The following is a 26,665-nucleotide window of genomic DNA, read 5'->3' on the forward strand; positions in this document are numbered from 1 at the left end:
CATATATGTCCTTATGGTTATACCAGAAGAATCTTGGAAATCTTGGAAATTAAATAGCACACCAACCATTGGTGACCAGGTATCTCAGTGTGTCCTAACTTTCAGAGATTCTTCCTTCTTTGTTTAACAACCCCCCCCCCTTCTCTTCCACATTCCTTTGTGGCCCTTACATGATTTTCATTTACATTTACAGTATTTAGCAGATGCCCTTAGCCAGGGCGACTTACATAAGTGCTTTTTTCGATCTCTTGATCTTTGTGGCCTGTTAGCAAGCTCTTTGTGTTCTACATGCTATATTAAAATAACTGAATTAAGGTACATTATCCATTCTGGAGAAGATCAATTGGGATTTTGGGTTGTGCAAGCAAAATCCTCATGGTGGCACTCTATGTCCCACTTGAACAACACCTGAGTGAGCTCAACCTTCACCTGAGGCCCTGAGGTGGCACACAGGTGCATAATGGGTGGCCCCTATCTGCCCCATTTTAATGTGCACACAAGAACTCACATGAGGATCATAAGAGCCGCCCTGATTTACCAACCATCATGAGAAAGACTCTGACAAAAAGGCCCCCTCAGCCTTTTCGTATTGTGTATCAAAGCCTTTATGGCTCACTGCTGATTGTTTTTGAAAACCCAAGACCTGTGTGTTAATTAGTTAAACAGCACCTTGCTTTTCATTGCATATGATTTTTAAGTTAGGAAAAAAAATCTATAATTATGTGTATTTTATGGTTGGGTGTGGCGTATTTGTTGATCTAAGCCGATTTTGGTCACCCATTCTGACCTTGGTTGGTGGGTTTTATATGTGGAAACATGTTACAAGAGTTGTGACACCTTTGCTATGCAGCTCCTGGTACCACCCACTTCCCTGTAAACCAATGATACGAGTCATTGTACTCAGAACACCTGTCATACAGCAACTCAAACATAGAAAAAGGCCCAGATTCAAAGTGCAAAAATGTGGTAGAGACTAATATCCATGACGTACCATCCTAGAACATGCTGTGTTGTGAAATTTAAGCCCAATGAAAATCTGAATATTAAATGAGCAAAATAATTTGATTGTGGTCTAAAAGCAATAAGGCCACCACCCATTATATCTGCTTTGGGGAAAATGCACTCCTGTAGCCACTAGGGGGAGCTCTCACCTTCTCTGAGCCCTGCTAAATAAAAATGCATTCTGCAAAAAAGTAACAAACATTTGTGCTGCCCTTGAGCTTTAAATTGAGCCACGACATGCCTGGCATGTTGTTTGTTTATGATTTAAATTCCGCTCCAAGACGGCGGCGCTGCTGACACGTGGCCACAATAAGCTGAACAGCAAGACGGCATCTTTCATATCTATGGGTGAATCGGAATTCCAAGAACCTGAAGATTGTACTTGCCCTCTTGGTAAAACCGGTCTTGCAGACTTGCCTTCAAACAATGACCTTGGGCCAAAATGACTCATGGGAGTTTTCTCATTCGGTGAGGTTGCTACTGACATCCTTGATATCCTTGCATGTGTTCCTGGCTGCAGGAGTGGCCTGAGAGTACGTGCTGTCTGTCAGCACCCAGACTACTATCAAACCACAATATGTCATTCTATAACGCCATTTTGACTTCTTGGTCATTCTTGTTTTTGTATCTGTCATGCTATTATTCTGAGACTGCAAGATAAAATAACATGTTGTCACTGTTCTGAAGGGTAGATGTAGGCATGTATTTACCGCCAGTTCATGTAAGTGTGCATATAAATACAATGTCACTGCATGTGCCATTATTCTGAGGCATCAAACTACAGCCTATGTATAATATTTTTAAATAATAGTTTTCTTGTCCCGTATTTTTTAAAAATCGCAGTTCAATGACATCAGCCTTTAAATGTTTGTATGGAGACTATGAACATTCAAAATATAATAAAATTATTCTGAATAAATTGTGCATGTTACCTTGTTATTAACAAAATGTATTCATTTCATCCACGATAGGATATGCCATGTAATATCTTCATTTTTGAATCACGAAATAAATCTAGTCTGCCTAAGTAAATCTATCACACAGCCAATTTGGTCTTTATTTGTATTACACTATAGTGGTATTAAACCTTGTAATGTTGTGGTTCTTCTTCCCACCCAATCAGGAGTCAGGAGCCGCTTGTGTAGATCTTCAGATTTAGTCTTTATTGCAACAGCGAGATTACAGCCAAGGCTGGACACTCTGCAGGAGTCTGTCCAATACTGTTTAACACAAATTTTTGTACATTTTATTACTGCATAATAATGTCTCGTCACTTCATCACCATTCCCTCAACCATTCACCATCGTTGATTTCTCCCTTGATCCACACCCTTAGATGATAAGTTTGTCGATCATCTCTTTTACTGGTTGGTGCCTCAGCTGAACATAATGGAGGCGTAACCATCTCTGCTTGGTTTTTTTTTATACCCAGCTCTGAACTTTGTGTGAGCTCAGGCGAATCCTTTCCTTCTGTAGCAAACCTTGGCAGCTTCTGCTTGTTGCACATTGTCTGGCTAGAGGGTTAATAATATAATTGTCCTTCAACATAGTGATAATCTGCAGCACTAATAAAGTACATATTCATACATCAAACGCTAACAAAATAACTAACAGATACAGAAACCTCTAAGCCAACACAAGGTGCTAATTCATACTTTTCGTCAGATTGTGCACAGCAGTCATTGCTCTGCACTCTCTAAAGATAACAAGGTCACTCTCTACACAGCTTACATCAGCTTATTAAAAGAGTCCAATGATTACATTCTCTATGCGTTATGAAGTGCTAAATAATATTCCATAGTAATATCGTGTCTTTACCTTTAATCACATTGTGAAGCTCTCAGCAATAATAATATAATGATAAGATGCAACAGTTATACAACTGCCTAATTTAAATTAAATGTTTTGCCAATAAATAACAAAAATGTACATTTGGAAAAACACTATTTTTATATGGACATCCAGGTGGCTCTCCAGTCTGGTCAGCTTTGCTGGTTTAAAGTGAGAAGAGAGCAGGTAGTGATTCAGGCGACAGCACGTGCTGCATCTGTTTATTTCAGGCAATGATACAGATGACAGCACGTGCTGCATCCGTTTATTTCAGGCAGTGATACAGATGACAGCACGTGCTGCATCCATTTATTTCAGGCAGTGATACAGATGACAGCACGTGCTGCATCCATTTATTTCAGGCAGTGATTCAGGCGACAGCATGTGCTGCATCCGTTTATTTCAGGCAGTGATACAGGCGACAGCACGTGCTGCATCCGTTTATTTCAGGCAGTGATACAGGCGACAGCACGTGCTGCATCCATTTATTTTAGGCAGTGATACAGACGACAGCACGTGCTGTATCCGTTTATTTCAGGCAGTGATACAGGCGACAGCACGTGCTGCATCCGTTTATTTCAGGCAATATTACAGGCGACAGCACGTGCTGCATCCGTTTATTTTAGGCAGTGATACAGACGACAGCACGTGCTGCATCCGTTTATTTCAGGCAGTGATACAGGCGACAGCACGTGCTGCATCTGTTTATTTCAGGCAGTATTACAGGCGACAGCACGTGCTGCATCCGTTTATTTTAGGCAGTGATACAGGCGACAGCACGTGCTGCATCCATTTATTTCAGGCAGTATTACAGGCGACAGCACGTGCTGCATCCGTTTATTTCAGGCAGTGATACAGACGACAGCACGTGCTGCATCCATTTATTTCAGGCAGTATTACAGGCGACAGCACGTGCTGCATCCGTTTATTTCAGGCAGTGATACAGACGACAGCACGTGCTGCATCCATTTATTTCAGGCAGTATTACAGGCGACAGCACGTGCTGCATCCGTTTATTTCAGGCAGTGATACAGGCGACAGCACGTGCTGCATCCGTTTTTTTCAGGCAGTGATACAGGCGACAGCACGTGCTGCATCCTTTATTTCAGGCAGTGATACAGGTGACAGCACGTGCTGTATCCGTTTATTTCAGGCAGTGATACAGGCGACAGAACGTGCTGCATCCGTTTATTTCAGGCAGTGATACAGGCGACAGCACGTGCTGCATCCGTTTATTTCAGGCAGTGATACAGGCGACAGCACGTGCTGAATCCGTTTATTTCAGGCAGTATTACAGGCGACAGCACGTGCTGCATCCGTTTATTTCAGGCAGTGATACAGACGACAGCACGTGCTGCATCCATTTATTTCAGGCAGTATTACAGGCGACAGCACGTGCTGCATCCGTTTATTTCAGGCAGTGATACAGACGACAGCACGTGCTGCATCCGTTTTTTTCAGGCAGTGATACAGGCGACAGCACGTGCTGCATCCTTTATTTCAGGCAGTGATACAGGCGACAGCACGTGCTGTATCCGTTTATTTCAGGCAGTGATACAGGCGACAGAACGTGCTGCATCCGTTTATTTCAGGCAGTGATACAGGCGACAGCACGTGCTGCATCCGTACATTTCAGGCAGTGATACAGACGACAGCACGTGCTGCATCCGTTTATTTCAGGCAGTGATACAGACGACAGCACGTGCTGCATCCGTTTATTTCAGGCAGTGATATAGACGACAGCACGTGCTGCATCTGTTTATTTCAGGTCGTGATACAGGCGATAGCATGTGTTGCATCTGTTTATTTCAGGCAGTGATACAGGCGACAGCACGTGCTGCATCCGTTTATTTCAGGCAGTGATACAGGCGACAGCACGTGCTGCATCCTTTATTTCAGGCAGTGATACAGGCGACAGCACGTGCTGTATCCGTTTATTTCAGGCAGTGATACAGGCGACAGAACGTGCTGCATCCGTTTATTTCAGGCAGTGATACAGGCGACAGCACGTGCTGCATTCGTTTATTTCAGGCAGTGATACAGGCGACAGCACGTGCTGCATCCGTACATTTCAGGCAGTGATACAGACGACAGCACGTGCTGCATCCGTTTATTTCAGGCAGTGATACAGACGACAGCACGTGCTGCATCCGTTTATTTCAGGCAGTGATATAGACGACAGCACGTGCTGCATCTGTTTATTTCAGGTCGTGATACAGGCGATAGCATGTGTTGCATCTGTTTATTTCAGGCAGTGATACAGGCGACAGCACGTGCTGCATCCGTTTATTTCAGGCAGTGATACAGGCGACAGCACGTGCTGCATCCGCTTATTTCAGGCAGTGAATCCTCGGCTACAGTATAAAAATGTACCTGGAATATTGAAAAACATGCTAAAATAAAAACATAGGAATTAAAAACAACACACACCCCATTAAAACAGAATCTTCTTGTGCTCATTATAAAGAAAAGGGTCAATATGAAATCTTTGTAAGTGATTTCCGTAACTCTGCAGTTACTCTGTGGTGGCTTGATGATTAGAGCCACACACTCGTAATTGAAAGATTCCAGGATCGAAACCCCAACCATCAAGGCCCCACTGAGGTTCCCTTAGCAACATACCACCCCCAAGCACTGCTCCCCGAGTGCTGAATTAGCTGCCCCCTGTGTGACATGCGGGTTAAACGCAGAGAACACATTTTGTTGTTGTCCACTTTGTACGGTGGTGTGTCAATGATGACCATTAAACACTAAATACTAATTCCTTCCCCGCCCTGAGCACACGTTGCCGCAGCTCTCATTTAAAACCCTCATCAACGCCCAGCCACATACACATCCACACTAACGTCCGACTTTATAAGGGACGCTTACTTCCCAGGACTGAGGCAACACCAGCCTCCCCGTCCTCCTCCAGAGAAGGGAGAGGATCCGCCCCACTGCCATTCCTACCGACACCACGGAGCCCCATCTTTCCTACACATTTACCCCCCCTCTCCTCACTGTCTTCACCGGTGACGGGCCACTGCATCCCCCACCTCGAATCGGCTGCCAGTGAAAAAGGTCTCTGTGTTAAACACCCACACTTCCTATTCCACATTCCCCTCCCCCTGTCTGTCTCAGTATCCTTTAAAAGACATTCCTGAAGACATTCAGCTCCATCGTCATTTACCGGAGGGCAGGTACTCTCCACACCCCCACTACAGTACAAAGCTCATAATTTCCTGTTTGTAAATGAAAGTGAAAGATTTAAAGCCAGAGCTGGCAGTTCAGCAAGGAACACGAATAAGATTCTGGAATAATGTAAAGATATTTGCATTGCAAGGTAAGATTATAGTCAACAGATACAACTAATAATAAAATAAGAATGTCTGACCTGTGATGACGGCAAAAAAGTTTGATTCTGTTGGCCATCAGGGGCCAGTTATATATAAGGGGGGTGGCCACACCGCACCGTGTCTATTTTATACTTTATCTTCGAAAATAAAATAATCCATATTCCGTTTTTTTAAATTATTTTCATGTGGGGTGACCGCCCCTTTAATCCGACATTCTTTTACGCACATACTGGGATTTAATACTGCTCAGCATAATTAGATGTTTATTGTAGTTCGATACATTATAACTAAGTGCATGGAGTAAATGTCATATTTTGTCGAATGTTCAGTGAATTAACACGTTCATATAGACTTATATTTAATAACTGAAGCACAATTATGAGTTCCCCTTAAATACAGTGTTGCTTAAACATGACGTGTGGGACACTACGGGAATAAACAAGTATCTGATGATGCTGATATCCATTCTGTGCATGAAATGTAAGTGGAGTTTGTGTTTCTGCGTGACAGAATACAGGAAGACATTACTGGATTTCGTCATTAAATAATGTCTTTGTGGCACAGAACGTATTTTGTGCACGAAAATGAGCGCTTGATACTTGGCGCCTCATACAAGAGCAGCTAGAATTTCACTTTATTCTACCCATTATATGGTCTCTGTATATATCCAAAGTCCTAAGAGACACATACGAATTTATAGTGAATGCTTAAGAAAGTTTCTTTTATTATTATTATTAAAGAGATTAAAGTTTCCGATAACTGCTATCGTACCAAAGGACCTGGGTTCCAGCCTCTAGCCTACAAGTCTCCAGCTCCGGTCCTGGAGAGCTGCTATTCAGTAGGTTCTCTGTCCTGCCTGGCTTCTGATGAGCCACACATTCCCAGGTAAACACCAGGAACAGGTATTTCAGGTATAACAGGTTTGATGGCGTTAACCTGAGAACCGGTGTGGCCCATCCGAAGCCAAGTAGTACAGAAAACCTTTTGGATAGTAGCTCTGCAGGACTGGAGAATGGCACCGTACTCAGGGTACATTGTTAGTACTTTGCTGGTGGTGATTTGAACCAATAGCCTTCCAATCACAAACACACATCCTTGACCATTAGGCCACCACTGGCACTGATCAACAGGAAAAGCCTCATTTAACAGAATTTTTCTGTATGTGTTTCTTTCATGTTCACAGAGGCCTCAGCAGGAATCATCTGCTCTGTATCTGCAGCAAAAAATGGAGGGAGCTGCTTCGGAACTGACCCCCCCTATGGAGTGTAAAACAAAGGGGACTGAGAGGTAACAGTGTTACAGCCGACTAGCATGCATGTCTCTCTGGGTCTATAGTCAGGCCATAACATAAAAGTAAACTGGGCTCCTAGCTGGGGCTGGGTAGCATATTAATATTTGTAGTTTAATAAAGAAATATCTCGGCATCTTCTTTCTTTCCCCTTTGCTCCAAAATCAGCCAGTTCTTCTATTTTAGAGGTAACCGTCAGATCATCCCTCCTACCCAAAACAACCACATATCATAATGTGGTAGAGAGCAAGTAAATATGCAAATAAACTTGAAAAAAGGAACAGCAGCCAAGTCTAATGACAGAGGTGGTAACAGTGATAACCAAACCTTTCATATCAGAATATAAAATTTAGGTCACACAGTTTATTTCACATGATGTCTAACTGTAAACAAACCTGTTTGCATGAAGAGCTTCACAGCAGGTTAAGCAGAAGACTGATCGACTGAAGATGTAATTTGATGCTGCCCACATTATATGAATTATATTTATACCATGAGGATTTGTTTCCTCTCACTGCCCACAGTGTCCTGATGGAGAGAGCAGACTCTCCTGTACCCAGCTGTGTCTCCATGAAGAGTGACGCGTCAATGGTAAAGGCACTCAACTTCAGAGAGGGACCTTTTCCTACAGATCAAAGGTAAATGTACATTTAAAGAGACACTGCTTAAAACACTCAGTCTAAAGGCATACAGGCACATTCAAACTATGGGGCAAATAACTTACATCTTTTCCCATTCTTTGTCGGCAGCAAGAGCATTTTAATAGGGACCATTTAGATGATTTGAGTTCTTCATATTTCTGCCTAATTTACAGAGACCAAATGGAAGATTGCAGTTCAGATCGACATGATAAATCGGGTTTATCATCCATATTGAAGGTTTGCATTTATTCCTGATATGTTTTCTGAAGTGTTGTGTGAGTTGGCTTACGTTTTATACAACTATTGCAATAAGAAACTAATCATATTAAAGGAAAGATATTCAAACCTATGATTCATAAATAGAACTATGGAAAGGTTTGCTGCAAGTAGCAATAATTAACTGTGATGATGTATTTTAGTCACTAGAGGAAAATGCTGTAAGGTTCCTGAAAGATGAGCTGAAGAAGATCACGAGGTACCTAGATCAGAATTACCCAGAATGCTCTGAGCCTCAGCTGGAGGAGGACAATGACCTGGACTGTGATGGTCAGATGCAGAAGACCTGTGGTAGAGAGGGAGCTCTGAAGATCACACTGTGCATCTTGAAGACCATGGAGCAAAATGATCTCGCTGACATGCTGGAGAAGAGTAAGAGCTGTATCTCATTCTGTGTGCCACAGAAAAAAATATTATATGACAAAAAGTGTTTTAAATTTCGGTTTATCATTTAATTTGATTTAGATTTGCTTGTGTGAGTGGAAAAAAAAAAGTTTTTTGCATTTACCTCTCATTTCAATTCAGGGCATCTTCTGTCACAATGTCAGCGCAGAATCAAACGTACCCGACTGAAAAAATTTGAGTGTGTATTTGAAGGGAAAGCTAAGGAAGGACAGCCAACACTTCTCAGTGAGATTTACACAGAACTCTACATAACTGAAGGTGGGACTGGAGCAGTCAATGATGAACATGAAGTGAGACAGATTGAAACAACATCCAAGAAAAGGCGAACAGAAGATACTACAGTCAAGTGCAATGATATATTTAAACCCTTATGTTGGCGTGTGACACCTATCAGAACTGTACTCACTAAAGGGGTGGCAGGTATCGGGAAAACAGTCTCTGTGCAGAAATTTATTCTCGACTGGGCAGAAGGAAAAGCAAACCAGGATGTTCACTTCATATTTGCTCTTCCTTTCCGGGACCTGAATTTGATTAAGGGTGAATACAGTCTGATTGAACTGCTTCACCACTTTGTCCCAGATCTGAAATCAGTTGAATCTGCTGAGCTGTTTAGGTACAAAATCTTATTAATCTTTGATGGCCTGGATGAGTGTCGCCTTCCTCTGGATTTTCAGAAGATTGACAGCTGGTTTGATGTAACAAAGAAAACGTCACTGGATGTGCTGTTGACTAACCTCATTAAGGGGAATCTGCTCCCATCCGCTCTCCTCTGGATAACCTCCCGGCCAGCAGCAGCCAATCAGATACCTCCTGAGTGTGTCCACCGGGTGACAGAGATACGAGGGTTCAGTGATGCACAGAAGGAGGAGTATTTCCAGAAGAGATTTAGTGATCAGAGCCTGGCCAGCAGGATTATCACACATGTGAAATCATCAAGGAGCCTCTTCATCATGTGCCACATACCTGTGTTCTGCTGGATTTCAGCCACTGTCCTTGAGAGGCTTTTTAGTGAGACTGACAGTGGAGAAATTCCAAGGAATCTGACTGAAATGTACACACACTTCCTGATCTTTCAGACAAGTTTAAAAAATGACAAGTATAGGCTACCGACCTCCGCAAACCTGAGTTGGACAAGTTGGTTTAGGAAATTGGTGGTGAGATGGATGAAAAACCATGAAAGTGAGTTTAATAAATCTGGAAAGGAATTCCTTTTAAAACTTGGTAAACTGGCTTTTGATAGCCTTGAGAAAAGCAATCTAATTTTTTATGAGCAAGATCTGACAGAGAATGGCATTGATGTCACTGAAACTTCAGTTTACTCTGGAGTGTGCACAGAAGTCTTTAAAGAGGAGTATGGGTTGTACCAGGAGAAGGTGTACTGCTTTGTGCATCTGAGCATCCAGGAGTATCTCGCTGCTTTATATGTGTTTCTGTCAAACTCATCAGCTGACCTGCTGGAGACTGCAGTGGATCAGGCATTAAAGAGCAAGAATGGACACTTGGACCTCTACCTCCGCTTCCTCCTGGGCCTCTCAACAGACTCCAGTAAGACTCTGTTACAAAGGCTACTGGGGCCGACAAGAATCAGCTCACATACCAGTAAGGAAACAGCCCAATATATCAAGGAGAAAATACAGGAGAATTTATCTCCAGAAAGGACCATCAACCTGTTCCACTGTCTGACTGAATTGGGTGACAATTCTCTAGTAGTGGAAGTACAAGAATACCTGAATTCAGGAAGTCTTTCAGCAGAAGATCTCTCACCTGCTCAGTATTCAGCTTTGGCCTTTGTCTTACTGATGTCAGCTGAGAAGCTGGATGTGTTTGATCTGAAGAAATTCATCAGATCAGATAAGGAGCATTGGAGGCTGCTGCCTGTGGTCAAGACATCTAGGACAGCACTGTAAGTGAGGATGTGGAAATGTATCTTGCTTGACACTTATGCATAAACATTTCAAACAATTTAAAATAAATAAAATATACAGTATATTCCTCCTCATGGGTTAAAAACTAGGCTTGATAATCTGGAACCCAGATTTTAGAATGATTGAGGGTAGTAATTTAGTTAAAAAAACAAAAAGTTTCAATTTGCATTACCTTCCATTATGCATCCTAACCTGTTATAGAAACAAAGAGGACTGTTTATCTGTAGGGTTTTTTAATGAAATGATCCTTTATTTGCACAAGAACAGGTGCATTGGAATGCTTCTCTTCTCATTCTCCATGAGAGACACAGTTACAGGTGAGAGCAAGCTTAGGGGTCACAGCACAGGGTCACCTGACATCCAGCAGCCTTGGAACTGGGAGTTATGGGCCTTGCTCAAGGGCCCACAGACATGTGACTGTTCTGCTGTGCCTCAAACCAGCGATCGTCTGACCACAGGCACAGAGGCTTAGCCTATTGAGCCACACACCAGCCCCACAAACATGGTGTGTGAGTGTTACTGTCAGCAGGTGTGTCCAGGTGATGGAGCTCAGAGCTGGGAGCTTGCAGAAGGCTGCTGTCTCTGGCTGCTCACTGGCGCCCTCTGCTGGCCTCAGGTGCCCCTGGCTTTGGATGTGACAACAGATCTAGTCTGGCAGTAATAGATTAACACTGTTTTAAGTAAATAATGAAACTATATAAATATAACATTAATTTCCACCTCTTGGATTAATAACCAGGCTGGATTTATTTGGATCCCAGATCTTATATAGACTGAAGGTATCGATGTCATTAAAAAATGCAGATTTTCCATGACCATCCTTTGTGGAATGAACCACAAAGCCAGAATGTTCTAGTTTGCCTTAATACTGGGAAAACTACTCAGAAATTGAAATCATCCTTAGGCCCTTAATGCCAGTCACTGCAGGAGCGCTGGATGCTGGCTGACCCTGTGCCGTAACCTCTCACTTCCTCTCACCTGCCTTTGTCTTTTATGAAGAACGAGATGGGATAGGCAAAAAGACAATTCCATGAGAATGAATGAAGTATTACTATTTATAAATATTTCTTTTAAACAAATATGAAATCTGAAAGGATTGGTGTTTCTGCGGCTAGTGTTTAAACTTGGGGTATCCTGAAATAAAAGAACGGGGCCTGTGTCACACAGCTGGATTTCTTACTTGCTGAATATCACTGATTCCATGAAGTGGCAGACCATGTAAAGTAACAGAGCAGGGTTGCTGAGTGCCGAGGCACATAGTGCATGAAAGTCACCAGTACTCTGCTGAATCAATAACTGCAGAGCTACAGACTTCCTCTGGAGCAAAGACTGTGCGGCGTGAGCTTCATGCAATGGGCTTCCATGGCCGAGTAGCTGCATGCAAGCCTCACATCACTAAGCATAATGCCAAGCACTGGATGGACAGCTGTAAAGCACGCTGCCACTAGACTCTGAAGCAGTGCGAATGTGTTCTGTGGAGTGACGGCAGTCTGATGCATGAGTCTGGGTTTGGCAGATGCCAGAAGGATGTTTCCGGTCTGACTGCACTGTGCCAGAGATTATGAGCCAGGCCTTCACATCCAGTGTCAGTGCCAGACCTCATAAATGCTCTTCTGAATGAACGGGCAAAGTCCCACAGATACACCAGAATCTTGTGAGAAAGACTTTCCTGAAAAGTGGCAGCTGCACAGGGGGGACCAGCTCCATATTGATGCCCCTGGATTTAGAAGGGGATGTCATAAAAGCTCCTGTAGGTGTAATGACCAGGTGTCCCAATACTTTTGTCCATGTAATATATTCTGGTCTGTGTGTGAATAATAACTCGGCTCCTGTTTCAGGCTGAACAGCTGTAATCTCACAGAGAAATGCTGTGAGTCACTGGCTTCAGCTCTCAGATTAAACTCCTCACCCCTGAGAGAGCTGGACCTGAGTGACAATGACCTGCAGGATTCAGGAGTGAAGCTGCTCTCTGCTGGACTGGGGGATTTGCACTGTAAACTGGAGACTTTGAGGTCAGTATTATTGGGTATTCCACACTGTAAACTGTAATTACTGGAAGAAGTTGCATTTATATTAAAACTTATACTTGTAATGGTGAGGTGATCTTATTTATCAGAGTGTTTTTGTCTGTCTCTCTGCAGGCTGTCAGGCTGTAGAGTCACAGAAGAAGGCTGTTCTTCCCTGGCTTCAGCTCTGAGGTCAAACCCCTCACACCTGAGAGAGCTGGACCTGAGTTACAATCACCCAGGAGACTCAGGAGTGAAGCTGCTCTCTGCTGTACTGGAGGATCCCAGCTGTAAACTGGAGAAGCTGAAGTGAGTACAGAGTGTTTGTCTGACACCTTACAGATACTTATGCATGTATGTGAATTAGAGGCACCAATAAATAAATGGATACAGCAGTACTATGTCATTCTGCTTCTCCTGTAGTGTGGATCACGGTGGAGAGTGCAGGACCAGACCAGGCCTACAGAAATGTAAGTGTGTTTGCATGTTTTTATTAATAATACCATGAATACTATGTTATGGTTGTATTCACACAGTTGTTGTGATGAGTGTGGCTTTTTGCACTGTGTGTAGATGGATTTCCATGTTTGTGTTTAGGTGAGTTTATGTGTGTCATTTAGAACAACATTCAAAAGATAAAAACAAAACAAACATCACCAAAAACACTTAAAAAAAACAAAAAAACAAACTACCACTCAATGTTTTCACAAGTTTCACAAAGTAGCGTATGCATTTTTGACACAAGACGCTGTACGGCAGTCTGTTGGTAAGTATGAGCTGTCCATCAGTCAGGGGTTCTTAACTCTGGGGCTGTCTGGACCTGAATTCCCGTTTCCTCAGGGGAAGCTGTGCTGTTTTGTGTTGTACAGAAAAATAAAGTACAGACTAAAACACTGCTCTGCCTGATGGTATTAGTGGCTCTTCCTCCTGCCTACAGACTCCTGCCAGCTGATACTGGACCTCAGGACAGCACACAGACGCCTGTCTCTGTCAGGGGGGAACAGGAAGGCGACATGGGGGACAAAGGAGCCATATCCTGATCATCCAGAGAGATTTGACCGCTGTTACCAAGTTCTGTGCAGAGAGAGTCTGACTGGTCGGTGCTATTGGGAGGCTGAGTGGGGTGGAGCTGGAGCCTGGATAGGAGTGACTTATAAAGGGATCAGGAGGAAAGGAGGGAGTACTGACTGTGCACTTGGAGCCAATGACAAGTCATGGATTCTGATCTGTGATCCTCACAGTTACTCTGTCCTGCACAATAATAAACAGACTGTCATAACCATAGAGCCTTCAGGCTCCCACAGAGTAGGAGTGTATCTGGACTGGGAGGCTGGTGCTCTGTCCTTCTACAGAGTTTCCCCTGAAGGACTGACCCTCCTGCACAGATTCACCTCCTCATTCACTGAACCCCTCTGTCCAGGGTTTGGGCTTTATATAAACTGCTCAGTATCACTGTGCATGCTGGGATAGCTTACTGTGTGCTGGAGAAATCATTTTTACTGTATCACGCATGTTGCTGGTTCTTCATGGTAACTCTGCTTTTTAACTTGTATAATCCTTTTTTACTCTGAAATATATGTTAGACAAATAATAATAATAATAACGGGGTTCAGCAAGGTGAACAAAGATGCAAAATGACAGGTTTTCTGTCTGACTAAAATGAACCAGTAAAGTGTAACCCTGATGCGTGGGGGGGCTTTTCCCTTCCCCAGTATGTGCCCATTTTATATATTTATGTCTATATATTGTAATTCCTACCAGGATAAAGGCTTTTTATTGTATCTGATTGATGTCCCGGTTCAGCAGTGCCAAAAGCATAACTGAGTGACATAATTAAACTGCATTCTCTGGTAAATTAAAATAATATATTCACTTTACTACTTACAATTGAATATAATTAATGTAAACATATATAATAATCATTTAACAGGACACATAGCTGTGAAACCAAAAAACGAATATGCAGAGATGTAAACAAACCAAAGCACTTTGGTAGCACACATTAGATTCTATAAGCAAATTACAAGAAGCAGAAATAAAAATTTCCAAACTAAGTCACCTGAAATGTACTTGAAACGGACAGGCTAATTAGCCCATGGCAACTGTCTATCTTTAACTTTAACTTAACTTTACTTCATTTATAACCCAGGCCACTTGTAGTGCTGTTGTGGAGCTTCTCATATTGAAGAGAAAATAATCTGTCATTAAAGATTTAACAAAGCTAAAAATTTACAGTTAATTTATCAACAGTACTGTCACGCGAAGCGATCGGCGATAGCGGGCAGAGCGGGTAAGCAAGATGCAGGCAAGCAGCATACGGGGATTAACGAGAGTTTAATTACACGACAGGGAGCAGGAGACATGTAACGCCGACTTACATCAATGACAGACACGGGTTAGTACAAATCAGGAACTTAAATACATGAAACAAGGCAGCAGGAAACAAGACACGACTGGGCACGATCAGGAAATCACACGTGGGTAATTAGGGGGCGTGGCACACACGAGGAGCGGACGGAGCGGGCGTCACAAGTACACAGCTGAACTGTTTGATCTACAGTTACAAAAATCACTGTAAATACAAATTAAAACTAGTAACTGCAGGCAGTGACTGAAGGGTCCAAAGCATAAGACGTTCGGACAGGTAGGACAATAGAGGAAGAACGGCAGAGAACAGGAGGACTGACTGACACGAGCAGCGAGGATAGTAAAGAGTCAGACAGAACTGACTAGTCTCGTAACAGGATGGAGATTGTTAATTGTAGGTCTGACAGGTCAGTAGATGTAGGACAAAACAGGACTGGTTTGGGTGAGATAGTCTGAGTAGTAGGTAGAAATTAGGATGGAGATGGTTTTAGTGTGTGCAGTGGTTAGCACTGTCGCCTCACACCTCTGGGACCCGGGTTCGAGTCTCCGCCTGGGTCACATGTGTGCGGAGTTTGCATGTTCTCCCCATGTCGTCGTGGGGTTTCCTCCGGGTACTCCGGTTTCCCCCCACAGTCCAAAAACATGCTGAGGCTAATTGGAGTTGCTGAATTGCCCATAGGTGTGCATGTGTGAGTAAATGGTGTGTAAGTGTGCCCTGCGATGGGCTGGCCCCCCATCCTGGGTTGTTCCCTGCCTCGTGCCCATTGATTCCGGGATAGGCTCCGGACCCCCCGCGACCCAATAGGATAAGCGGTTTGGAAAATGGATGGATGGATGGATGGTTTTAGTGTAGGCGTAACAGGTCAGTAGATGTCGGACAGAATGCAGAACCCTCCGGTGGAGTGCCTGAGCCCAAAAGAATGTGTGGCTTCTGTCAGATGTAGTAGTATGTAGAAATTGGCACCTGCCTACCTAATGTGGTAAGTGTAGATCTTGCAGGTTTAGCTTAGTTTATAGTACCTGTGTGAATATAAACTGTCTTAAATATTCATAACAACTGCTTATTTGAGGGAATACTGCTTACACCAGCAGTAATATCATGCTTTTCTTTTTTGTAAGCTGATCTATAACACATGAGAAGGCCTGAAAAGGTGGAATAGCATTTATGAAACAGTGTACTGAAATCTGCAGTACACACTGCTTATGTTATAAAAGAAGTCTGATGATAATGATAATAATGATAATGAGTGAAATGGCAGGAAAGTGACAGGCAATTAAAAATCTGGATTCAGATGAAGGGAAAGGTAACAATTTTTTGAAGGTTTTATAGGAAATAATGACATTTCAGCTGAATTTGCTAAGGTGTGTCTTAGACGTATATGGATAGTGGCCGTAGCGCCCCCGTTTGACCGATCGGCACCAAAGTTGGAGGGTCTGTCTGGGGGCCAGTGCTAAATTAGTGGATCAAATTTTGTGAGGATTGGATGAAGCATGCCTGAGATTTAGCTGTTTGATTGAAATGGGAATGGAAATGGTTTGGCCAGCAGGTGGAGCCTGCGCTCCATTTGATAAACGCTATTCATTACTTTTAAGCCTTCTCAGTTAAGTTGGGTCGTAGACACATATGAACAGTGGCCATAGCACCCCAGTTTGACCAATCGGCAACTAAGTTGGAGAGTCATTCTGTGGTCTAGTGCTACATTAGTGGACCAAATTTTGTGAGGATTGGATAAAGCATGCCTGAGATTTATCTGTTTTATTGAAATGGGCATGGAAATGGTGCAGGTTGGGTGTGGCTGGTGGCCATATTATACAGACAGATCAAGTATTGTTTATGAATCATCCATGAAGGCAGCATCCTGATTGACTTGAATCACCTAGTTGGGGTGCAGATTGTTGAGTTATAGGATTATGTCATTTATTCAGTTTTTAAACATCACAAGGGAATGCAAATGGCTGTCATTAAACAATACATATATCTTGATTTGGCATGACTCACAGAACTTGCAGTACAAAGGATTTTGACCAGTATTATTTCACAGAAATGAGATAAATGTCAGTTTCACTGGTTTTGCAGGTTTGAGACACATGTTACATTGCTGTAGCGCCCCCGTTTGACCTATCGGCACCAAATTTGGAGGGCCCTTTCCCACTACCGTCCTACAGGACATATTGAAGTTTGGTGATGATTGGCTGAGGCAGGCCTGAGATACAGCTGTCTGATTGAAGTGGGCGTGGCACCTGTACGGTCTGGGCATGGCTGGTGGCCGTACCTTACAGAAAGTTTAGGATTTTTTGGATAATTATTTATCAGTACTGCCTAGTTTGTTATCATACAAGAGCAGGGCTGATACTCAAAAACACCCCCAAACCACTAAAATATACACCACTTTGGAGAAGTGTCCTGTATACCTCCAAGAGTTGAATTGTTATTAAAGAGTTTATGTTATAAAACTGCATATCAAGAAAAAAACCACAGCTCCCTACTCATCAAGATCAGTCAGAACTAAGCCATCGAAACGTCAATGCAAACTAAGAAAAAACTCTAAGGTCCTCTTTGGAGTCTTTCTCACGATGGTTGGTAAATGTGGGACGGCTCTTCTGATCCTCATGACTTCTTGTGCGCATATTAAAATGGGGCAGATATGTGGAGGTGGGGACTCATTGACTTACCCTTTTGTGTAAATCGAACACTATATGAGTAAATATCCATCCATCCATCCATTTTCCAAACCACTTATCCTATTGGGTCGCAGGGGGTCCGGAGCCTATCCCGGAATCAATGGGCACGAGGCAGGGAACAACCCAGGATGGGGGGCCAGCCCATCGCAGGGCACACTTACACACCAGTCACTCACGCATGCACTCCTATGGGCAATTTAGCAAGTCCAATTAGCCTCAGCATGTTTTTGGACTGTGGGGGGAAACCGGAGTACCTGGAGGAAACCCCACGATGACACGGAGAGAACATGCAAACTCCACACACGTGACCCAGGTGGAGACTCGAACCCGGGTCCCAGAGGTGTGAGGCAACACTGCTGACCACTGCACCACCATGCCGCCCCCTGAGTTAATATTAACGGTGTAAAAACAATACTCACTACACACTGTAAAGTGTTACAGGTAACACTGAATGGTGTGAACCCATATAAACACCATGCAGTGTTAATTTAACACTGGCATATTTGCCATGTACAGAAAGCATATGTGCAGACTTAAATTAACACTGCAGTGTTTATATGGTCCACACTTCTACAAAGTACAGTGATTGTTTTTGTACAGTGTTAAAATTTATTAACTCTTTTAGTGTTCAATTTACACCATAAACTGTTACATCACTGTGACTACACCTTGTTACAGGTTGCTAGCCGATATGGATGACACACAGGTACAAAATGGGTTGCCCCTATCTGTCCCATGGCACCACCCAATAAGTAAACCTTAGTGATCCACCAATCCCCACATAGGTTACCCCTCAGGAAGCCAAAGCCTCTCAACCAACCATTGACCAGGACACAGGAGCAGATGTCACCAAGAGGACCTACCAAGCTAAGGGTATTACAGCTCTCCTAACACCTTTCTGCACATATTACTCATCACCCATGGCCACAAGGCCAGGACTGGTAATCAGTTGGCCTTACATCAACAAAGGTGATGCTACAAGTTGAGTTTAATTCAAATTTAATTGAAATGAATTAGTTCATATAACATATAATTGAACTATGAACTTAGAATTTGTACCTATTCTTAGATAAATGAATTTTGTGTAACCACTTGTCTTAATAAAATTAATTACATCATCAATATTTTTTTTTTGTTTAAGTAGGTAGATTAATATAAATAAATACATTTAATTACAAATAACAATATGTTTATGTAACGTAAAATTCCAGACCTTAAAAATTTAGGTTTAATTTGATTAATTAAAATTTTATTTGATACATACAACAAAGTAAATGTTATTCAAGACCAGAGAGGATTTCTTAAATTTAGCACGTGATTTGCATACTTGAGTTTACTGTTTCATTTTTGCTTTTCTGTGTTGCCGAACCGGTCCCTATCCTCCACACTGCGACGGTTTTGCTTGTTTTATACGTCAATGCAAGAATAATGACAACACTGGAGCAAAGGATCTAAAGGAAAGAATCCCCAAGCTTTTATTTTTGTAACTAGTACCAAGCATGTAAATTGGAACAATTTTATGCCCAACACCCACTTCCCCCATTGGCTTAAAACTTGCCCCAAGGCATACAAACAACACAGCATTTCACCGACTGTAACCGTCACACCTTAAATGAAACTAACTGAAATTATCTCCTACACATTCCCCATAGCACGAAACACAACAACTTTAACGATAACTCATTTAACCCCTAAAACAGACCCAAAACAACCCGAACAAAACTCGGCAGGGGCAGTGCATACTGGAAGTCACCCCCCGTCTCAACTCCGTTACACAGCCCCCACCTCAGCTGTGGATGTCCCCAGACACTTAACCCAACACAAAGCCTGTGAGGTGCCGAGGCCGACGTTACCACCTTCGTGGCAACAGCAACAGCAGGAGAACAAACAGGAGGCTGGGGCTGGGGCTCGTCCTCACCCCGCACCCCCACCTGAATCACACCCATAGACCGGTAAGGCGCAAGACGGTCCCGGTGTAGAACCACCAACCTCGCCCTTCTGCTCAGCCGCACCAGATAAGTCACCTATGAAAGTTTTTCCAAGACAGTGCAGGGGCCTTCCCAGTGGGACATGAGCTTAGGAGACAGCCCCCTCTTTCTCACAGGACTGTACACCCAAACCATCTCCCCAACCCCAAAGTCCCTGCCCTGGGCACGCAAATCATACGCCCACTGCTGTTTGGAACCAGCCTCTGCCAGCGCCTGGTGGGTGAGCCTATACACCACCCGCAGCCTCTCACGCAGGTGATATAGGTACTCCAAACCCGGCTTACCAGGCACCTCTGGCTCAGGCGGGGAACCGAACACCAAGTCCACAGGCGTCCTCAGCTCTCTCCCGAACATCAGTGCCGCCGGGGTAGATCGTGTTGATTCCTGGACCGTGGTACGGTACGACCACAGCACCAGCGGCAGGTGGCGATCCCAGTCCCTCTGGTGTTGGCTGGTCAACATGGTGAGCTGCGTGGCAAGGGTCTGGTTGTGCTCCACCAGGCCGTCACTCTGCGGGTGCAGAGGGGTGGTGTGGGTCTTCCGCACCCTCAAACGGGCACAGACCTCTCCAAACACTTCCGCTTCACAGTCTCGGCCCTGGTCACTGTGCAATTCCTCCGGGACTCCGAAACGGGAAAACATCTCGTCCACCAGAAGGGTAGCCGTAGTCACCGCGCTCTGATCAGGCACCGCATATGCCTCTGGCCACTTGGTAAAATAATCCATGGCCACCAACACATAACGGTTCCCCTTGTCCATCACGGAAAAGGGCCCTAACATGTCCACAGCGACCCACTCCATCGGAGCCCCCACCCGATAATCCTGCAACGGTGCTCTGGAACGCTTCTCCCACGAGAAACGGGTGTTCAAGCGCAATAGTGCCTATGGTTATGCGCACCGCTTTCCTGCCTGACATGGCTACCTTCTGTCCCGTGACCATAGTAATCCTCCACTCGGAAGTCCCTTGGTCTGAGGCACTCACAGAGTCCGCATCAGACAGTAATCCTTCACAGATTAACGAAATTGTGGACCCGTGTCCACCAACGCACGGCACGACACACCATTCAGTGTACAGTAAACGTATAACCCATTCTGTCCAAAACGCGCACTTAGCCCAACATATGGGAAAGAAAACACAGAGGTGGGTGGCAGGTTCCCCTCCTTGCTGCCCCACCTCAGTTTAACTGCTGCTGGGGTATGTAGTCCACTGGCGTAGAAGCTGGGCCGTAGCGAGCGACGTGCCCTAGCTGCCGCAGCGAAAACACCGAGGTGGGCGGCAGGTTCCCCTCCTTGCTGCCCCACCTCAGTTTAACTGCTGCTGGGGTATGTAGTCCACTGGCGTAGAAGCTGGGCCGTAGCGAGCGACGTGCCCTAGCTGCCGCAGCGAAAACAACGGCGCTGAGCCAGAGCATAGATTCTAAAGGAGAGAATCCCCAAACTTTTATTTTTGCAACTAGCACCGAGCATCTATGGTGAGTATACATATGCCACATACGATACATATTATCATCATATGCCACTCTGAAGACCTGCATTATAAACTTGCAAGACTTTCATTGACTTGAAATCAACATAACACCAAAAGCAAAATACAAGTTCCAAACACATAGTGGTTCAGTATACAGAAAGACAGCCCATAAACCCTCAAAAACAATGAAAGGTAAGCCGAAAGATGCCACAACTTATTACAAAACCTTCAAAGGCTGTAAAGCCCATATTGGTCACAGTCTTTCACATGACGGTCTTGAACTTAATGCCCTTAATTGAGGTGTGGACCAATACAAACACCATGCAGTGTTAATTTAATCAATGCCTTTGCTGTGAACAAATATATTTACATCATATTGATATATTTATGTAATGCCAACAAGTGAGTCAAATTTTCTTTTTTCAGTGATATGACACTTTGCCAATTTATAAATATTTGAGTTATTCTATATTTTAGAACTATTAATGAAAGTACAATGTTTTAAAAAGTAACCACTTTTCAAGGAAAACCAGAATGCTATGATTTTTGTACAAAAAGTATAACTATATTATAACTATATTAATGTAACTATATTATTTCTTTTGAGTTCATCCAAAATAAATAGGCTAATTGGCTGAATAAGAAGTTAATCATTTGCTCAGTTTAGTTGTCTTTTCAACATAGTTTTATGTCTGACAATTACACATGGTGTTAGCATAACTGTGTAATTAAAGCTGTGTACTGTACATTAGCTGGAGTTGGCTGTATTAACTGATTTTACTCAGGTCAATTGGAATTTATTTGTGAATCCAAAAGTACAGCATTTCCTTCTAATTTAGATGTAATACTAAAATTAGTCATTAAAATGTTGGGCAAACTCAAAAGTGCTACCAATTACTTAAGAATTTTGAACTGGATGGAGGTAATATTTTTTTACAGTATAATGTTAGCATGCCCAGGGGGTGGCCAGTCAGTTGACCTTGGACCCCCAGATATTTTTTTTTCTCCCTACTTGATCATTTTTGGTTTCTCTCCTCCATTGTCATCTGGCTTTCTTTTTCATTCCTTTGTCTTCCCCTTTCCCTGTTTCTGTATTATTCTGTCTTAATGGTGTTGTGACGCGTCACAACACACCTATGTAAAGCACCTTGAGGCGACTCTGTTGTGGAAGGCGCTATAAAAAATAAACTGGATTGAATTGCCCAGTAATACTGACCTCAGTGTCACCAGTTTATGTGGAAGATGATTCTTCAGTCCAGCAGAGAGCAGCTTCACTCCTGAGTCCTGCAGGTCATTGTTACTCAGGTCCAGCTCTCTCAGGGGTGAGGAGTTTGATCTGAGAGCTGAAGCCAGTGCCTCACAGCATTTCTCTGTGAGTTCACACCAGTCCACCCTTATGAAAATGAAACATTTATAAAACTTCTTTTTCTATTGGTGCACTGTTTTATTACATTAAAGTGAGCCATCACAGTGATGACAAGAGATTTTTGTGTAGCAGTGAATTTATTGTACAGCACATAAAAAAGCATATTAACAGTCACCCTGGTTTTGATTTACCCCTGAAATAAACACTGGCCCTTTGGGGGTGTTCACTGCAACCCTGTGTCTCCTGCCTCTTTACCCACCACAAGGGATTAACCTGGGAAAGATTAACCTTCACATCCAAAACCTTGATCAGAACAGAACTGGGAAACACCACCATCTTACTGCCTAGGAGAATCACTGACGATCCCCCCATGGAGAGGGGGGTACAGAGTCTGCTATGTTCTGGCTGAGAAAACACTGGCAGCAAAGTGAATATGTCTATAGTGGATGTCAAAGGTTTACACACCCCTATTATATTTGGAGTCTGACCTACAGCTTATCAATTTTCTTGAAATAGTTTCTCTTCTTTTCCACACAAACATAAAGAATATTGTTTGTTTTCATTTCAGCCTTTACATACAAAGAAGGTGGCATTTCAGCAAATGCAGATATATGATTTAATTAAGCAATGTGAAAATTATACGTGAATCCGGTAACATATTCAGACCAATGAAATAGCTTCCACTGCGGTCATCAGCCAGCTTTCCGCCAGCTGTCCCCAAACTGACTAGTTACTCTGAAAGGAGGAGATGTGAACATCCCCAGCAGCCAATGCAGGCCAGTCAGGCTGTGTTAGTTCTCGTTCCAGCCTGGCTGATGTATGGCTTGGTTAATATTTAAATTGAACAAATTGCTAAGTTAAAAGTAAAATAGAACAAAATATATGGATGCAACACAACTTATCTGTTTGAGGGGCCTTAGCATACAGACATTTTAAACGCTGTGGCCCAGTACAGTGAGATCTGATTACAGGAGAGATTCATCTCTCATACTGTAGCTGACAGGCGGCTGATGTGACACAGGAAGGTGCCCATGCAGCAGGTACCCAAAATAAAGGAGTATTTTATTTGGTGTAACTCCACCTGAGGAAATGTGATTTAGCTTCCTCTGCTAAGAAACTGTGAAAAGTCCAGCCCATACATGGCACCAGAGCATATTATACTATTTTCTGGGGGAAAAAAGCTGAAATCAATACCTGCTTATTGGGAATGAAATGGTGTGACTGCAGTGGTTCGCTTATGCGATTTGCCTTGTAGCCATCACATTTTGTACTAAAGTACCAGATCAGTGCTTGAACTGTCAAATAGGACTGACCTCAGTATCTCCAGGTTACAGTGTGGAACACCCAGTAATACTGACCTCAGCATCTCCAGTTTACAGTGTGGAATACCCAGTAATACTGACCTCAGTATCTCCAGTTTACAGTGTGAATCCCCCAGTGCAGCAGAGAGCAGCTTCACTCCTGAATCCTGCAGGTCATTGTTACTCAGGTCCAGCTCTCTCAGGTGTGAGAAGTTTGATCTGAGAGCTGATGCCAGCGCCTCACAGCATTTCTCTGTGAGATTACAGCTTTTCAGCCTGGAAATGAAAACATTTTAAGACACCCACATACACACGTGGACAAAATTGTTGGTACCCTTCAGTCAATGAAAGAAAAACTCACAATGGTCACAGAAATAACTTTAATCTGACAAAAGTAATAATAAATAAAAATTCTATGAAATTTAACTAATAAAAGTCAGACATTGATTTTCAACCATGCTTCAACAGAATTAATAATAAAAAAAAACTCATGAAACAGGCCTGGACAAAAATGATGGTACCCCTAGAAAAGACTGAAAATAATGTGACCAAAGGGACATGTTAATCCAAGGTGTGTCCACTAAGTATCATCACAGGTGTCTACAATCTTGTAATCAGTCAGTGGACCTATATATAGGGCTCCAGGTAGTCACTGTGCTGTTTGGTGACATGGTGTGTACCACACTCAACATGGACCAGAGGAAGCGAAGGAAAGAGTTGTCTCAGGAGATTAGAAAGAAAATTATAGACAAGCATGTCAAAGGTAAAGGCTATAAGACCATCTCGAAGCAGCTTGATGTTCCTGTGACTACAGTTGCACATATTATTCAGAAATTTAAGATCCATGGGACTGTAGCCAACCTCCCTGGACGTGGCCGCAGGAGGAAAATTGATGACAAATCAAAGAGACGGATAATACGAATGGTAACAAAAGAGCCCAGAAAAACTTCTAAAGAGATCCAAGGTGAACTTCAAGCTCAAGGAACATCAGTGTCAGATCGCACCATCCGTCGTTGTTTGAACCAAAGTGGACTTTATGGGAGACGACCAAGGAGGACACCATTGTTGAAAACAAGTCATAAAAAAGCCAGACTGGAATTTGCCAAACTACATGTGGACAAGCCACAAAGATTCTGGGAGAATGTCCTATGGACAGATGAGACAAAAATTAAACTTTTTGCCAAGGCGCATCAGCTCTATGTTCACAGACGGAAAAATGAAGCATATCAAGAAAAGAACACTGTCCCTTCTGTGAAACATGGAGGAGGCTCTGTTATGTTCTGGGGCTGCTTTGCTGCATCTGGCACAGGGTGTCTTGAATCTGTGCAGGGTACAATGAAATGTCAAGACTATCAAGGGATTCTAGAGAGAAATGTGCTGGCCAGTGTCAGAAAGCTTGGTCTCAGTCGCAGGTCATGGGTCTTGCAACAGGACAATGACCCAAAACACACAGCTAAAAACACCCAAGAATGGCTACGAGGAAAACATTGGACTATTCTAAAGTGGCCTTCTATGAGCCCTGACCTCAATCCTATTGAGCATCTTTGGAAAGAGCTGAAACATGCCGTCTGGAAAAGGCACCCTTCAAACCTGAGACAACTGGAGCAGTTTGCTCATGAGGAGTGGGCCAAAATACCTGCTGAGAAGTGCAGAAATCTCATTGACAGTTACAGGAATCGTTTGATTGCAGTGATTGCCTCAAAAGGTTGTGCAACAAAATATTAAGTTAGGGGTACCATCATTTTTGTCCAGGCCTGTTTCATGAGTTTTTTTTTTTATTAATTCTGTTGAAGCATGGTTAAAAATCAATGTCTGACTTTTATTAGTTAAATTTCATAGAATTTTTATTTATTATTACTTTTGTCAGATTAAAGTTATTTCTGTGACCATTGTGAGTTTTTCTTTCATTGACTGAAGGGTACCAACAATTTTGTCCACGTGTGTACATAGCCTGCAGATTGTTAATAGTTATGTGTACTATTAACAATGTATGTGAATATACTATGTGAAAATTATATGTAAATTCCCCCATAACACATTCAGACCAATGAAATAACTTCCATTACAGTTGACAGCCATCTTTCTGCCAGCTGTCCCCAAAGTGACTAGTAAATCTGAATGAAAGGAGGAGATGTGAACATCCCCAGCAGCCAATGCAGGCCTGTCAGGCTGTGTTAGGCCTCCTTACAGACTGGGTGATACATGGCGTATTTTATGTTAAAACTGAACGCTAAAAGTAAAATAGAACAAAACATATGGATACAACACAATTTAGAGTAAGTCTGTTTCAGAAACCTTAGCACATGAACATTTTCAATACTGTGGTGCACACAGATCTGTACAGTGCAGTGAGAGCTGATTACAGGAGAGATTCATCTCTCATAGCTGACAAGCAGCTGATGTGACACAGGAAGGTGCCCATGCAGCAGGTAACCAAAATAAAAGGATGTATTATTGGGTGAATTATTTAAAAACAGGGTAATGGTATTTTGTGATTCTTTGATATAAAGCGCTTTATAGTATTAAGATATTGGTACAGGCCATGATTGGACAGCTTGCATTCAGGATCAGTTGATTTACTCACTAAGCCATTCTGTGGAGTGTCAGAAAGCACTGTCCTAGAATCCTCAGTGGGGAATACCCAGTAATACTGACCTCAGCATCTCCAGTTTACAGTGTGGAATACCCAGTAATACTGACCTCAGCATCTCCAGTTTATAGTGTGGAACACCCAGTAATATTGACCTCAGCATCTCCAGTTTACAGTGTGGAACACCCAGTAATAC

The 26,665-nt window shown here is 43.1% G+C and overlaps 2 protein-coding genes across 6 annotated transcripts in view; one reads left to right on the forward strand and one right to left on the reverse strand.

Annotated features, from left to right (window-relative positions):
- The window catches only part of LOC125722471 (NACHT, LRR and PYD domains-containing protein 12-like), a 243,911-nt gene extending 229,090 nt beyond the window's left edge, over nt 1-14,821 (forward strand). For 2 of the 5 annotated variants that reach the window (XM_048998633.1, XM_048998634.1), the window contains 3 exons: nt 12,843-13,016; nt 13,131-13,177; nt 13,645-14,820. In XM_048998633.1, coding sequence (XP_048854590.1) covers nt 12,843-13,016; nt 13,131-13,177; nt 13,645-14,177 — 754 coding nt within the window. In that variant the 3' untranslated portion in view covers nt 14,178-14,820. Of the gene's footprint in view, nt 1-12,842; nt 13,017-13,130; nt 13,178-13,644 lie in introns of all 5 variants that reach the window. The other 3 variants (XM_048998635.1, XM_048998639.1, XM_048998638.1) reach the window with 2 other exon arrangements.
- Nucleotides 1-26,665, reverse strand: part of LOC125722475 (protein NLRC3-like) — a 146,668-nt gene that overhangs the window by 89,831 nt on the left and 30,172 nt on the right. The window lies entirely within an intron of this gene.

The sequence above is a fragment of the Brienomyrus brachyistius genome, unplaced genomic scaffold (genome assembly GCF_023856365.1).
Source record: "Brienomyrus brachyistius isolate T26 unplaced genomic scaffold, BBRACH_0.4 scaffold39, whole genome shotgun sequence".
Classification (NCBI taxonomy): Eukaryota; Metazoa; Chordata; class Actinopteri; order Osteoglossiformes; family Mormyridae; genus Brienomyrus; species Brienomyrus brachyistius.